The 15,933-nt window shown below is 29.0% G+C and overlaps 2 protein-coding genes across 2 annotated transcripts; one reads left to right on the forward strand and one right to left on the reverse strand.

Annotated features, from left to right (window-relative positions):
• Positions 1-10,603: 10,603 nt before the first annotated feature.
• Positions 10,604-11,508, reverse strand: BDCG_17296 (uncharacterized protein; the record flags this gene model as incomplete). The annotated part of the gene is made up of 2 exons (XM_045426438.1): positions 11,141-11,508; positions 10,604-11,011 (listed from the first exon to the last, which is right to left on the reverse strand). Exons 1-2 carry the CDS (start codon positions 11,366-11,368, stop codon positions 10,604-10,606), a joined length of 636 nt encoding a protein of 211 aa, XP_045281656.1. The 5' UTR covers positions 11,369-11,508.
• Positions 11,509-12,396: 888 nt separating this feature from the next.
• Positions 12,397-12,829, forward strand: BDCG_06367 (uncharacterized protein). Its single transcript, XM_045422099.1, has one exon. It carries the CDS (start codon positions 12,434-12,436, stop codon positions 12,713-12,715), a length of 282 nt encoding a protein of 93 aa, XP_045277816.1. The 5' UTR covers positions 12,397-12,433; the 3' UTR covers positions 12,716-12,829.
• Positions 12,830-15,933: the final 3,104 nt, after the last annotated feature.

Genomic DNA, 15,933 nt, shown 5'->3' on the forward strand with positions numbered 1-15,933 from the left:
AATTATCATCATCAACTGAATCAGTGAGTTGAATATAAGATCATGAATATATGTGTGAATAAGATTGTATTAAATCTGTCATCTTGATATTCATTTATTGAATTCTTGTGAATATTATTCTCTTTCTTTTCTTACTTTTTTGCAATGTGATATGTTTTCTGCAAGTCTCTTTTTTAAGTGAGCAGTAGTAATATTGATTAACAAGATCTCAAACATCTCAATACTGATAGAATAAGATGATTTTAGCATCTGATAAGTGTATGAAATAAAGCAGTAGTTAAAATAATAATTATATCAATAAGAAATCCCAAATTGATAGTGATTTTGTGCAAAAGTAGTCTCATAACCTGTGAAAGGTGTAAAGCTTACTTGATTGAAAAGATTGCTAGCTTGTAGAAAGTTATATGATAAAAGAATTAGTAAGTCAGATTATATGACCTGATAAGAGCTAGTTGCTAATTGTTAAACAGTGAAGTACTCATTGATCAAGAGTATTAATATCACATGATTTTAAGAGATATTAGTGTAAACTACTGACATAAAAAATCTCAGTCATTATTAGCGCAACAGTTAGAGAATAACATTAACATAATTAATCATCTAATACCTGTTTTCACCTAACACTCATCTTTGTAAATTAATTATAATCAGACTCACTAGCGGAATCATGAATTTCATATTCAGTCTCATTTAATCTGATCTTATACATTTGTTGATGTGAATTCTGCTAAGACTAATCATTAAAAAAAATATACAAAGTAACTATTTATCAGATCTTAAAATGAGACTATAACTTAGAAAAAATAAGAAAGTAATCTTATTTAATTTTATTTAGTTTTATTCTTAGTATAAAGTAGACTGGCCGCTGAGATCATGAATTTCATGTTTGATTTCATTTAATCTAATCTTATACATTTCTTGACATGAATCTCACTGAGACTAATCATTAAAAAAACATGCAAAGTGACTATATATCAGATCTCAAAATGAGATCATGACTTAGAAAAAATAAGAAAGTAATCTTATTTGATTTCATTTAGTTCTGTTCTTGACATAAAGTTACTATTTTTAAACATTTTAAGGTTTTTTTTAGACTATTTTTAATTTTTTAAAAAGTAACACTTTTTGATAACACTCAAATGAGATTTAAAGTTATTTAAAGCAATAAAAATAATTTAAATTGAGAAGTGAAAATCATAATCTTATTTGAAAAATGTAATAAGAGTAGACAGTAAGTCTCACTGAGACAGTATAAAACTACTATCTAATGTTAAAACTGTGTAATGAGATCAGTTGAATTAATAATAAGATCATCAAATATTCTGATTCTGGTCTCAGACACAGTCACATGATCAGTCTAGTATAAAGTTACTATTTTTAGACATTTTAAGGTTTTTTTTAAACAATTTTTAATTTTTTAAAAAGTAATGATTTTTGATAATACTTAAATAAGATTTAAAGTCGTTTAAAGTAATAAAATAAATTTAAATTAAGAAGTGAAAATTATATTCTTATTTATGTCAGATTTTCTCTCTACAGACTGACTGCTTCTGTATAAGTAAGATGTTCACTGATTACTTAGTGAATATCTACACATATAAAAGACTGTATAATAGATAGATCTTAATAATACAATTAACTACTCTATAATATCATCTTTATCAGATTATGTTTCTTTTACATATAAGATTTCACTCTAATTTACTATATTCTTACACTTCATGCTTTTAAATTGAAGACTTAATTATAATTTCAAAATACTGTATTAGTGATTCTGCAGTCACTCACTATAAATCAGATTAAAAAGAACTCTGTTGATTTTAAAATCAATCTAACTGCTATAGACTTCTATAATAAGTTCATAAGCAATGTCTGTGTTCTCACATGAATAAAAGTGTAGATAATGAATATATCTCTGTAAGCAGCTTCATTATTAAAGATAATACTGTCTCACTTAAATTCACACTGATTACTAGAAGTAGAAGATATCTGATATAATTAATACATACATATAATATCTCTGAATGAGAGCTGTTTAAGCTGTAATCATTATCTCAGACAGCTCAGAAGATTTAAATCAAAATAAATACAGAAAATAATATAAGTGTAAAAAAGAAAAAAAATCGTCTCTTAATAAAACACTCTACACTCACTTAAAATAGTCTCAATCAAGATAATCTCACTGATGAGATTGTCAAAATAATAATATACTTTGCTTATTTACAAGAGACAGAATTCTCTAAAGCAGATATAATAAAAATTACTCATAAGTAATAATCACAGAAGCAGAGAATAAATCTCAATCTTATTATAAAGTCAAGAACAATTACAGTTATATTAAAATTAAAATTATTATAAAGCTCTCAGAACTGAAAGACTATGACATCTGATATTATAAAATTAAATTAAAAGTGATTTTAATTGACATGTCTCACATTCTTACAGATAAAGAGCTTTTCTCAGATACCTAGCTTAAAAGTGATGATTTAAAAATCTGATGATATAAAGAAAGTCAATTATAAGAGTGTATATAAAACTCAATGAAAATAGAGCTGTAGATACTTGTTTAATTAAAACTGAACTAAGTTAATAATCACAGTGTTATTAAGATAGAATACTCAGCTTCACTATAACAAGTGATTGAAATAAAATATCAAATACACTGAGTGAATCTTCAATTTCAATTATACAATAACGTCATTACTATATTAATTACTGATTATAAAAATGATGTTACATTATATACAAAGCAGTGACAGATAGACTGACCGTGTGACGGTGTCTGAACCCAGAATCAGAATATTTGATAGTCTTATTATCAATTCAACTAATCTTATTACACAGTTTTAACATTAGATAGTAGTTTCATACTGTCTCAGTGAGACTTACTGTCTACTCTTATCACATTTTTCAAATGAGATCATGATTTCCACTTCTCAATTTAAATTATTTTTATTGCTTTAAATGACTTTAAATCTTATTTGAGTGTTATCAAAAAGTGTTACTTTTTAAAAAATTAAAAATAGTCTAAAAAAAACCTTAAAATGTCTAAAAATAGTACCTTTATATCAAGAATGAGACTAAATAAGATCAAATGAGATCACTTTCTTATTTTTTCTAAGTCATGGTCTTATTTTGATATCTGATATATAGTCACTTTACATGTTTTTTTAATGATTAGTCTCAGTGAGATTCACATCAAGAAATGTATGAGATCAGATTAAATGAGATTAAATGTGAAATTCATGATTTCAGTGACCAGTCTACTAATAGATGATAATAAATGAAATTAACACATACAGCTAATCAATATTTAAAGACTTTCTTACTTAACAGTGTATTCATAATCTGAAGACTCATCTATAAATATTCATTTAAATCTATTTTAAGAATCTATATTAAGAAATTTCAAAAACATTCATTTCTGAGATCAATCTTAATGATCTCATTGATGACCTTATTTACTACAAGACAGTCATCAGATTAAATAATAATAAGAAGAAAATATCAGTGAAAGAAGCTAAAAAGAAAAAGAGAAAGAAAAAGAATAAGAATGATAATAGCAAAGCAGATTTCATCAAGATAAGCAAGCTCAGATCACAGCAAATCAATTACAGCAGAGAAAGAAATACATTCAATCTTCATTATAAGAACACATTTGATACAGTGATAAAGTGTAAGTATTGTACTCACTGCAGATAAGATTACTTTCTTAAGAACTGAAAAGATTAATTATCAGAATATCAAAGAATTAACTGTTCTGCAATTAAATACTATACTGAAAAGAATGTAACATTCTTTATCAGTGAAAAGAACTTCAATTTTATATCAACTGTAAAAGCTCTATCTACTGCTACAGTTCATAGAAATTCTCTATAATACTTAAACACTGTGACTTTCTACACTATAACATCTGATAGAAGTGTCTTCAAACATATACATGCTTTAGATGATAAAGAAGAACTTGACTCTGCAGAAGAAATTAATAATAAGCTGATTATATTCACTAGTATTAATGAGATCTGTATTCATATAAATGAAATGAAATTAAATCTGTAAAATATTCACTACTTATCAGCAGTCTTCTGTAATCTCTTAAGCTTCAGTCAGCTTGTTAATAAAGAATTTAACTTTGAACTTCTTTAAGATAAGAATGATTATATCATTGATTTTGAGTTAATTAATGAATATAATCAACACCTCTACACTGTGAAAACAAATTATTACATCTATTCTATTTACAGCATCTATGAAGCCGCTCTAGTAGCAGTTATATGAGTATCTCTGAATTATAATAATACACTCTTTGCATGACATATTTGTCTAGAACATCTGAATCTCACTAAAATTCAATAACTGATAAAAGATCTCATCTCTGATATTACAATTAAGAAGAGCTCTGAAATACTGTTCTGTAAGACCTGCAAACTCACAGAAGCTAAGAAGAAGACCTCATAAATCTCTATAATAAGAGAAAACACCTGCAGTGTCTGCCTGCACTTTGATATTACAGAAGACAGTAAATTCTTCAACACTTTTAATAATTTTTCTTTATCTCTTCAAGACTATAGATATCTACTTCTTATAGTGAACAATATCACATATCACAAGACTGTCTATTTTCTCAAGAATAAAGATCAGCTACTGAATATTATTGATTTTCATCTTAAACATTTCTGAAATCTGAATATAAAAGTTATATTTATATGTTCTGATAAAGCTGCTGAAAGAAGTGATTAATAAATGCAAGCAGTTCTCACTAAATTCAGTGTTAAATGAGAGTTAACAGAGCTCTATACTCTCAATCAAGATGATATTACAGAATGATTTATTCAAACTATTATCTTAAAAGCTTATATTATAATTATACAAGCAGATCTATCAGTCAAGCTTTGAGCAGAGACTATGTTTACAGTAATACTATACATTAATATAGTTTTAATGAGCACTCTCTTATTTTCAGACATGATTTAACTGAAGAACTGAATCTCACTAATTCTCTATAAAGTATGAGAAGACAGATCATTTTCACACAGTAATAACTTACAGACAGTTAAATCACCTGATTACATTTTCAAAGAAAGTCTCTGAAAAGATTATAATAAGTTCACTGAATAAAGCAAATGAATAATTCTGATTGAATATTACAGTGAGATGATATATAGAATATGAAATCTTATAAAAGATGAAGTCATCATATTCAGCAGTGTGAAATTCAATGAGAATGTCATACTATCACAGCTAGTGAGCTCAATGCTTGATAATTATAATATAATTAATATATCTTACACACTGACTATGAATATTCTCACTTATAATAATTATATCTATGTTAATTCATTATTAATCTCTGCATCTCTACAGAAAGAGTTTCTCTCTGTATAGATTATTATTATTATTATTATTCTTCAATTATAGATGTATGCAGTCAGAGACTATGACATCTACCTGAGAACTTTAGTTCTCAGGGTTTTTTCTATGTCTGTAAAGTTAACTATTATACATTCATCAATTTCAGATATGCAAAATCAGAAAATTCCAGCCCAGAATACAAAAACTGTTTACAAATTGCAGTGTTTTAACATCTTTTGATACTTTGAAACCATTTGACAATATCATGACAAAAGAAAAGAGAAAAAGAACACAGTCTCAAAGATAGACACATTAAATAAATAGATAGAAAGAAATTGAAAGAAAAAGATAAAGAAAAAGATAAAGTAAAGAGAGACTATAACAAAACAAATTATTAAAAGAGAGTGTATAGCTGTTTTAACAGACTATATCTGATTAATTTCCTTCTCTTCATACTCAGATAATTCTGAATTTAGTCATTTTCTTGTAGCTGCTTGAGTTTCTGATAGAAAGTCTATTAAGTATTTAATTCCTGTCTCAGTTGAGAATAAGAATCTCATATTTAATTGATTTAGATTATACTTCTCTTTCAATCTGGCTCTGAGATCATTGTATAATGCACAGTGCATTACAATATACTCAGGATTCTCATTTGTATTGCAGAATGAGCATTCTATTGAGTTAAATCTATCATCAAATCTTTGTATATAAGATTTGAAATAGCCATGTTCTAGTTTCAGCTGTATTATAGATGAGAATATTTTCTTTTTACATTTAATTGAACAAGATTTCCACTTGGGTTTTGTTTTAAATCTTGAATAATGTATACTCTTCTTTTATTTCTGCCAGCTTTCATTTCACTTATCTAAACAAGATTCTTTTATTTTTCTCTTTATAAAAGACCAGGACATAATTTTTTGAATAGATCTGCTTAATTCTGCACCCTTTTTTGCAGCTGAATCAGCCAATTCATTATCATGAATATTCATGTGAGCAGGAACTCAGTGCAGATAAATTATCAGCTTTGATGTTCTTCTCTTTTGAATTTTCAAAACAGAGTTTAAGATCAGTTCAAGATTCATTTGATCATTATGAATCTGACTATTTCTAAGTCTTTTTAAAGCAGCTTGACTATCAGAGAATATCCATGTCTCTTTCAAACAATTTTCTCTTTTATGAGATTTTATTTCAATGAGTTTGAAAGCTTTCACTATTGCAAATAGTTCAGCATCAAAGACTTCACATTCAGAGCCTAGATTCCAGAAATCTGAGATAAAATTAATATTATCTTCAGTATAAGCAATGCCTGTGCCTAATTTATTCAAGTTCTCATTTTTTGAGTCATCTGAATAAACCAGAATAGAGTCTTTTATATTGATTGTAGAAATTCTCTTCAAATGCTGTTCATATTCTTTCTCTTTTAATAGTTCACTTATTTGTAAGTCTATAAGAGATTCAAGCTTTTCTCTTCAGGGAGATAACTTCTCATGATCAACTTTTTCAACATTTAAAGAAGAAAATTGATTTTTAATCAGAGAGCATAGTCTGTACAGTTGAGAAGACATTTTCTTTGAAGAATTATTTTCATTTCAATCAAGAAATCTATTCCAATCCAGTTCATTTCCAGAGTTAATTGATGGAAATGAAGAAGAGACTCTTTCTCTGATTATATGATTTGAGCCCATCTTTACAACTCTCAGAGCATAGTTCATACAGGCCTTTTCAAATCTAATAGCAGGAGAAGGAATTGAAGCTTCAATTTTCATTGCTTTAATAGAAGATGATTTGAATGCTTCTAGAATTCTTCTCAAGGCTCTGTTTTGCAGACTTTGAAAGAGTTCAGTGAAATTTCCTTGATTATTCCATCAAACTTGAACTCCATAATCAGCTACTGATGTAATACAGGCTATATATAACTGTCTCATAGCCTGGAAGGATAGACCTCTCTCTGTATTTGATAGTCTGATTATGTTATTCAATAGTCTTTCTGCCTTGACAGTTCTTTGTTGAATGTGATATTTAAAATTCAACTTGGAGTTTAATCATACTTCTAATCATTTGACATTCACACTGGGTTTAATCTCTCTATTTAAAAGAGTTAGAGATAGTTCTTTCTCATTGAGTCTAGAAAAGAAATGAATTAACTCAGTTTTATTCATATTGAATTGAATTTGATTGATATCTGCTCTAACAAAGATTTTCTTTGCAGCTTCTTCAATTACTTTCAAATTCTCTTTGATAGTTTTTGAGCTGTAGACTAGACCAATATCATCCACATAACTCAGAGATCACACTATTCTCATATTTCTATTTTTGAATAGATATGCAGTGTATATTGCAAATAAAATGAGTGAGATTGGAGATCTCTGTGATACTTCTATTTTTATCTCAGTCTTGTCTTGTTTCATTCCATCAAAGAAGAGTTGTATAATTCTTTTAGACATAAAACAGTTAACTCATTTTATTAGAGAAAGTGACAGTTTTAATATCTTCAATGTCTGAATTAACTTTGACTTTGAAACATGATCAAATGCTTCCTTTATATCAATAAAAACTGCAGTTGAGACCAGACTCTTATGCTTTGCTATTTGAATATCATGAACAACTGAGAGAACAGTGTCAATTGCAGAACACTGTTTTCTATCTCTCATTTATTCACTGAATAAAAGAGAATCATCTATAGAGCTTATAAAAGATAGTTAAGTAGCTATTATCTTTTCTAAAACCTTTTCTAAACAGTTCAATAGAGATATTACTTTATATGACTTAGGAATTGAAGTTTTTCTATTAGGTTTTGCAAGAATCACTCCAGTGGCTTCTCTCCAGCATTCAGAATGATATTCATTTTTCAAGAGATTGAAAAAGAGCTCAAAATATTCATTCTTTAAGTAGGAATATGTATTTTGAATAATCAAGTGATTAATTGAATCAGGACCTGCAGCAGTTTTAACAGAGCTTGAGAAGATAGCTGACTCTAATTCATCTTATGTAAGATCAGGCCATTCCCAGTCATTTTCATCAATGTAGTTGAGAAGTGATATATTCTCTTCCTCTGAATCTGAATCTGAGTCTGATGAGTTCTGAAAGAGAATTCTCATGAAAGCTTGATATTTTTTCTCAAAAGAGTTTGCTGTATATAATTCATTCTGAAACTTATATTCTAAGGCTGGAAGTTTTGCTACACTTCTTGTTTTAGTATAGTTAAAAGCTTTAAAAATTTCCTTTTCTTATGCTTCTTCAAGAAATTTATTTCAGCAGTCTGTTTTAGCTCTTTTGATATCTGAAAAATATTCATTTCTGACAGCTTTGAACTCTTCATCAGATATTATATTATTTTTTCAATCTCTTCTAGCAGTAGCTAATTCTTTTCTTTTAGATGAGATATTCTCATTTCATCAAGATTTTGAATACTCAGAAGATTTTCTTTTTAGAATATTATCTCTAACACTTGTTAGAATAATAGATGTAATAAGCTTCACTCTATTCTTAAGCATTTCATTTGAGATATCTTGACCAGAATTTCAATATAGCTTATTCTGTCTTTCAGATTTTAGCAGTTCTATGCTTTCTTCAACTGCTTTTCAATCAGCTTTTTCAAAGTTATACTGATTTGAGAGAAGAGGATTTTCACTCATTTGTTTTTCACTCAGTTCAATATCAAATTGAATAATCTCATGATCTGATTCTGATGTCTCATTTGAATCAATAAATCAGTTTACAAGTCTTCTTTTCATTAGATTTTGTGACATGAATGTTAGATCTATAATAGACTTCTGTTTCATGCCTTTTCTAAAGAATGTTTATTGATCAGACTTATTAATCAAATCTATTAAATGCTCAAAGATTCATTCAATCAGATTATCAGCTCTCACTGCTCTCTTGCATTCTGAATTTCATCAGAGATGATGTGCATTGAAATCTCCTGCAATTATAGAGTTTCTTGATAGAGTTATGTTCAGAAATTCTCTATCAATTGTTCAGATATTGTTATTTTCCTTCAATGACTTTTCATTATAGATATTTATGAGCTGTATAGTATCAAACTCATTTTCTTTATCTATAATATCACCCACCAGAATATCAGGGTCAGACATGATATCAAATCTTAGATTAAATTGATATCTTGATCTCTTTCTTCCATAGATCACTACTCTTGACTTTATCTCAGACTTTTGAGGTAAAAAGCAGTAGTAGCTTGAATGAGAAATGACATATTTTTGCTCAGCATCAAAATTCGGCTCCTGAAGCAGTATAAAATCAACTTTTTATTCAAATGCAATTTGAAGACAAGAGTAAATGCAATTTGAGTTTCTATCCACATTATTTTGAATAAATGTGATTTTTGAAGAGTTTTTAAACTTTTTTTGTTGTTTTTGTTGTATATTCATACTAAAAGAGAGTAGAGTAGAATCTAATCACTATCATCAGATAGTAGATTATAACTGTTCTGAAAAGTAGAAATCTCAACTGCTTGCATTATATCTAGTTTATCACTAGAGTCATTTCTCAATTCTCTAATCTTAACAGAAGTTTGAGGATTCAAATTCTGTTTACATTTCACTGAAGAATTGAAGTTTGAAGACTTAGATAATTGAGAGTTTCTTCTTTTTGAGCTTGCAGTTGTGAGTTTACTGGCTTGACTCTTCTCTTCAGTTCTAGATTAACTTTGAGCTTCATCTTTTCTCCAGTTCTTTTGAGTTCTAGGAGCAAACATACATTCTTTTGAGCTAGATGCATGTTTTTCTTTGCAATTAGAGCACTTAAGCAGAGTATGTTGACAAATTTCACCTCTTTTTAAGCATGTTTCACATTTATGCTCACTAGTTTTGTGATCTCTGGCACAGAATGTATATTTTGAGTCTCTAAAACATGAGATTGCAAAGTGTTCATATCTTTGACAGTTTGAACACTGTGTTTGAGCTTTGAGATTCATTCTTGAGTCTTTGTATTCATGAACTCTCATTTTCAAACCTGCTACTCTTACTTCAGAGATCTTTGACTGTTCAAGTGTTTTTATATATACTAAAACAGAGGCATTTCTCCTGCTTTGTCTGAACTCAATTGAATTTAGTCATACAGGCTTCTTTCTCAGTTGAATGAAGTTGTATTCTTTCAATTCATTTTTGAGAAGTAGCATTTCTTCTTCACAGTCAAAAATTTCAACTGAAATGTCATGAAGAATGAATTTGCCTCACTTTTCATCTCTTTCAGATAGAATTGTTGTGTTTAACAAAGATTCTACTGCTGACTTTCAGAGATTCTCATTCTGAATAAGGTATTCAGCACTGAATTCAGGCATTGTAGTCAGAATGATGGAGTTTTCAAAGAATGATGACTCAATTGAAGCTATAACTGATTTTTGAACTTCAATATCAGTCATCAACTGAGAAAAGAACTGCTGATTAATTTCATTTCTGATTCTGAAAATGAGATTAGAGTTTAGCTTGTTTCTTTGCAGAATGTCCTGGTTTGAGACTTTGAGAATAAGTCTTCTATTTCTGAAGATTTGAAAGTTTTTCTCTTTTTGCATTTTCTTTTTCACTTTTCTATGAATAGAGGCATGAGCAGTATTCTTCTCAGTTTTCTCAGGATTTTGAGCAGGTTTTGAGACAGCAGATTTAGAGACAGCAGATTCAGCTGCTTGAGCATATGTTTTCTTCTGATTCAAAGAAGAAGAAGAAGTAGAAAGAAAGAAAGAAGAAGAGTAAGATAAAGAGTCAGTGATTGTACTGGGAATTTTCAAGGTTTTTTAAACTGTGTTTGAGATTTCAAGTTTGAACTTGATCACCTCCTGTAGTTGTCTAGCCTGGGCATGAAGAATTAACAGAACTTCTTCATTCATCTCACTCAGACACTGCTTTTCAAGAATCTTGCTTGCTTTTTCAAGTTTCTGTATTTCAAGAACTTGTTGTTTCTCTATTTCTTCTTTCTTTCTTCTCTTCAGAACTTCAATCTCAGAAATAGCATTTGAGAAAGCATCTTTTTCCACATCAACTGAGTGTATTTTTGAACTCATTGTTTTTACTCAATGAAAAGTTGGTCAGACTGTTTCAATTGAGATATTTCTAAGTCTGTTTTCAATTGAAAAGTTGATCAGACTGTTTCAAAAGAAGAATAAAAGACTTTTGTGTATAAAACACCTGATTTTTTTCACACTAGTTCAGTAACTAGATTAGATTTTTAAAGAGAATCTAATAAACTAAAATTGATTTTTAAGATAAATCAATAAAATCTTTACAATCTCTTTCTTGAGATACAGTGAGGAAAAGTATGATATCAATTGATAATAAATCAGATAATATGACAGTTTTTGAGAGAAAAACTGACAAAAAATAAGTCAATTTTTTGCAGAGAAATTGATTAAAACTATTCAATTTTATTCTAAATCATTCAATTCTTCTCACACAACAAGTGTGCAACTCAAATCAGTTAATAAAGAGTGTAAAAAAGAATTAAGTATTAATGAAAGCTCTTCAGCCACTGAAAAAGTAATTCTTACTTAAAAGAATATGAAATTATGACAGAAAACAACTCTGTTTTTAATTCATTGTAAGAATATTGTGTAAAACTCAGAGAAAAACACCTTACTTTTTCAAGAGAAGTAAAAAACTATTTCTAAGATCTTTTTTTTGCATTAACTGCTGCAGAAGAATGAGATAGAAACTGCTAAGATATGCACTACTGTATATTCTCTATCAAGACTTTCCCTCTTCAGAGTCTTGATATTATAGAGAATATAAGTCTGTTTCTATATAATAATATAAATATTGCCAGCGGGATGTAGAGGAACTGGTTATTTATATCTCAAAATAGAAGACTTTGTCAATGATTATATCAATATAGAGTTAATTCTCAAATTCAATAGAAATCTAGTGTTGCTGTTCTCAATCCCTTACAGAATCTATTGAATATTGAGATATTAAAACTAGATTTAATATATCTCACTGTGCAGGGATCAAAGACTCAGTCAGACCTTGAGGTATACTGATTTTATAGTTGTTAGTGTGCTGTTGACTCATTGTCTGTTGATTATGTGCTTGATATTATCACCGAGGTATCTTTTTGTATTTTTCTGCCGGAGATGGGCCAGATTGGGAAGGGCGGTACGAGGGTGGGACTTGGCGTTGATGTTTTGGAACATCAAAGATGGACAGGGTTTTCGCGGAGGTCGCTCCTCAGATATCTCCACAACTACAGATCAGGGATCTTCCAAAATCGAGAAGATTGGTGCATACGGCTAGGTCTCTTCACCTTACAATTTGTATGGCGATTTGGCCCGGGGTTGTGGTGTGGTAGGGGAGAAAGGGGGGATAATCCCACACAGGAGTTTCGAACGACGTCTGGTTCATGTTTGGCTGGATAACTCCACCACCACACAGGGTATGCGGTCGGCGATGGGGTCAGAATGCTTGTATGATCGAGGGCTTTTCGATGGATCTATCGGCGGGTTCTTATTCGAAAAATCGAGCGAGTTCGTGGTGGAGCAGCTAGACTGGCCGCCGGGACCATGAATTTCACGTTTGGTCCCATTTGGTCTGGTCCCATACATTTCTTGGCGTGAATCCCGCTGGGACTGGCTATCAAAAAAACAGGTAAAGTGACTATATATCAGATCTTAAAATGGAACCATGACTTGAAAAAAATGAGAAAGTGGTCTCATTTGGTCCCATTTAGTCCCATTCTTGGCATAAAGTTACTATTTTTAGACATTTTAAGGTTTTTTTTAGACTATTTTTAATTTTTTAAAAAGTAACGCTTTTTGATAACACTCAAATGAGATTTAAAGTCATTTAAAGCAATAAAAATAATTTAAAATGAGAAGTGGAAATCATGGTCTCATTTGGAAAATGTGACAAGAGTAGACAGTAAGTTCCACTGGGACAGTATGGGACTACTATCTAATGTTAAAAGTGTGTAATGGGATCAGTTGAATTGGTAATGGGACTATCAAAAAATCTGGTCCTGGTCTCAGACACGGTCACACGGTCAGTCTAGAAGCAGCTGTCTTTAAGATATCAATGTCTTATATAACAAAGATAAAAACATTGACTTTGTATAGATATTAGTTAAGAATATCTCTCTCTTATTCACTGCTACAGTCACAGGCTGCAAAGTCAGATATCTTTAAAAGAAAGTTAGTAAGAAGTTATCTGCAATCTCAAAAAGATGCAGAAGATCTCAGAAAAATATCACAACTTTTAATCTTATTACTCTGAAGATATTCAGTATCATTGAATTTCAGCTCTATCACATATTTAAGATCTGTATTATATACCGGGATTTTGAGACTATTGCAGGGATTAAAGTTCTATAAATATATAAGAAGATAATTATATCTCTGCAAAAAGATACTTAAGCAGCTATTATAAAGAAAGTGCTTGACTCTATAACAGAGTACAAAATTCTCAAGATTATAAATAAATCAACTGTCAAAACTCAGATTCTTGACAGTTGCTGAGTTTATTATATTAAAACTGATGCAAACAGTGATATATCATTCTACAAGATAAGATGAGTTGTTCAGAGTTTTTATCAATGAAAGAGTGTTAATTTTAATAATATCTATATCTCTCTTATCTCTGTCTCTGTCATCTGTGCTGTACTTACAGTGACAGCAGTGAAAAGTTGAAATGTTTGTTAAGTTGATTTTATTACAGTATTTCTGAATGAAGGTCTGTCATTTAATAAGCAGCTCTATATAAAGCAATTAACTGAATTTTATAATAATACTGATTGTATATATCTGCTTCTGTAGTCTCTCTAAAGTCTCAAACAGGTTCTCTACTTGTGATTCAATCTACTTACAAGTTATCTCAAGAATATCAGCTTTGAATTCTCTTATCATGATAAGAATCTCTGATTCAAAAGAGATTCTCAAGTATTTCTCACTCTCTATATAAATGATATCAAGTTAATAGGTCTCAACACATATATTATTAATCCGATATTTCATTAAATCACTGATTAATTTATAATGAAAGATTTCAGATCTGTAAATCACTACTTAAGTATAAAGATTTAGAAGAATGATAGTGATATCATGCTATTATAAGTTATCTATAGTGAATTAATGTTAAAGAAATTCAGAATAACTGATTTCTGAGCTGTAAGAACTCTCATAGAATCTGTCTTTAATCTACTCTTCAACACTGAATCTTTTGATAAGTTTAAATATCAGTAAGCTATTGAATTACTTCAATATCTTATTATATACACTCATTCTAATATATTCTTCACAACTGTCAAGCTCATTCATTAGTTGAACAAGTCTATGCAAGCATGCTGAGCTGCAGTTAAATAACTCTTTTACTATATTTACAGCACAACTGATCACTATATTCATTATATCACTAGAGAGAAATAGCTCAACTTTGAAGTCTTGACAGATTCTGATTAAGCAGATGATATCAGTAACTGCAAATCTATATCAGATCTTCTCATTTATCTCACTGATAAGTGAATTATGTGAAAATTCATTAAGTGAACAATTGTGACACTGAGTATTATAGAAGCAGAGTATATATCTATCTCTGAGAGTTTTAAAATCATAATCTGACTGTTATTATTATTATTATTATTATTATTCTTCAATTATAGATGTATGGAGTCAGAGACTATGACATCTACCTGAGAACTTTTAGTTCTCAGGGTTTTTCCTATATCTGTAAAGTTAACTTTTATACATTCATCAATTTCAGATATGTAAAATCAGAAAATTTCAGCTCAGAATATAAAAACTGTTTACAAATTGCAGTATTTTAACATCTTCTGATACTTTGAAATCATGTGATAATATCATGAGAAAAGAAAAGAGAACACAGTCTTAAACATAGACATATTAAATAGATAGATAGAAAGAAATTGAAAGAAAAAGATAAAGTAAAGAGAGACTGTAACAAAATAAATTAGTAAAATAGAGTATATAGCTGTTTTAACAGACTATATCTGATTGATTTCCTTCTCTTCATATTCAGATATTTCTGAATTTAGTCATTTTCTTGTAGCTGCTTGAGTTTCTGATAGAAAGTCTATTAAGTATTTAATTCCTGTCTCAGTTGAGAATAAGAATCTTATCTTTAATTAATTTAGATTATACTTCTCTTTCAATCTGACTCTGAGACTATTGTACAATACACAGTGCATTACAATATACTCAGAATTCTCATTTGCATTGCAGAATAAGCATTCTATTAAATCAAATCTATTATTAAATCTTTATATATAAGATTTGAAATAGTCATGTCCTAGTTTTAGCTGTATTATAGATGAGAATATTTTCTTTTTATATTTAATTAAACAATGTTTTCACTTGAATTTTGTTTCAAATCTTGAATAATGTATACTCTTCTTTTGTTTTTATCAGCTTTCATTTCACTTATTTAAACAAGATTCTTTTATTTTTTTCTTTATAAAAGATCAGAATATAATTTTTTGAATTAATCTGCTTAATTCTGAACTCTTTTTTACAGCTGAATCAGTCAATTCATTGTCATGAATATTCATATGAGTAGAAACTTAGTGTAGATAAATTATCAACTTTAATATTCTTCTCTTTTGAATTTTCAAAACAGAGTTTAAGAT

The sequence above is a fragment of the Blastomyces dermatitidis genome (assembly GCF_000003525.1).
Source record: "Blastomyces dermatitidis ER-3 genomic scaffold supercont1.6, whole genome shotgun sequence".
NCBI lineage: Eukaryota > Fungi > Ascomycota > Eurotiomycetes > Onygenales > Ajellomycetaceae > Blastomyces > Blastomyces dermatitidis.

Coding starts and splice junctions, on each gene's coding strand:
- BDCG_06367 (XM_045422099.1), top strand. CDS start 12,434: ATGGGCCAGATTGGGAAGGGCGGTACGAGGGTGGGACTTGGCGTTGAT.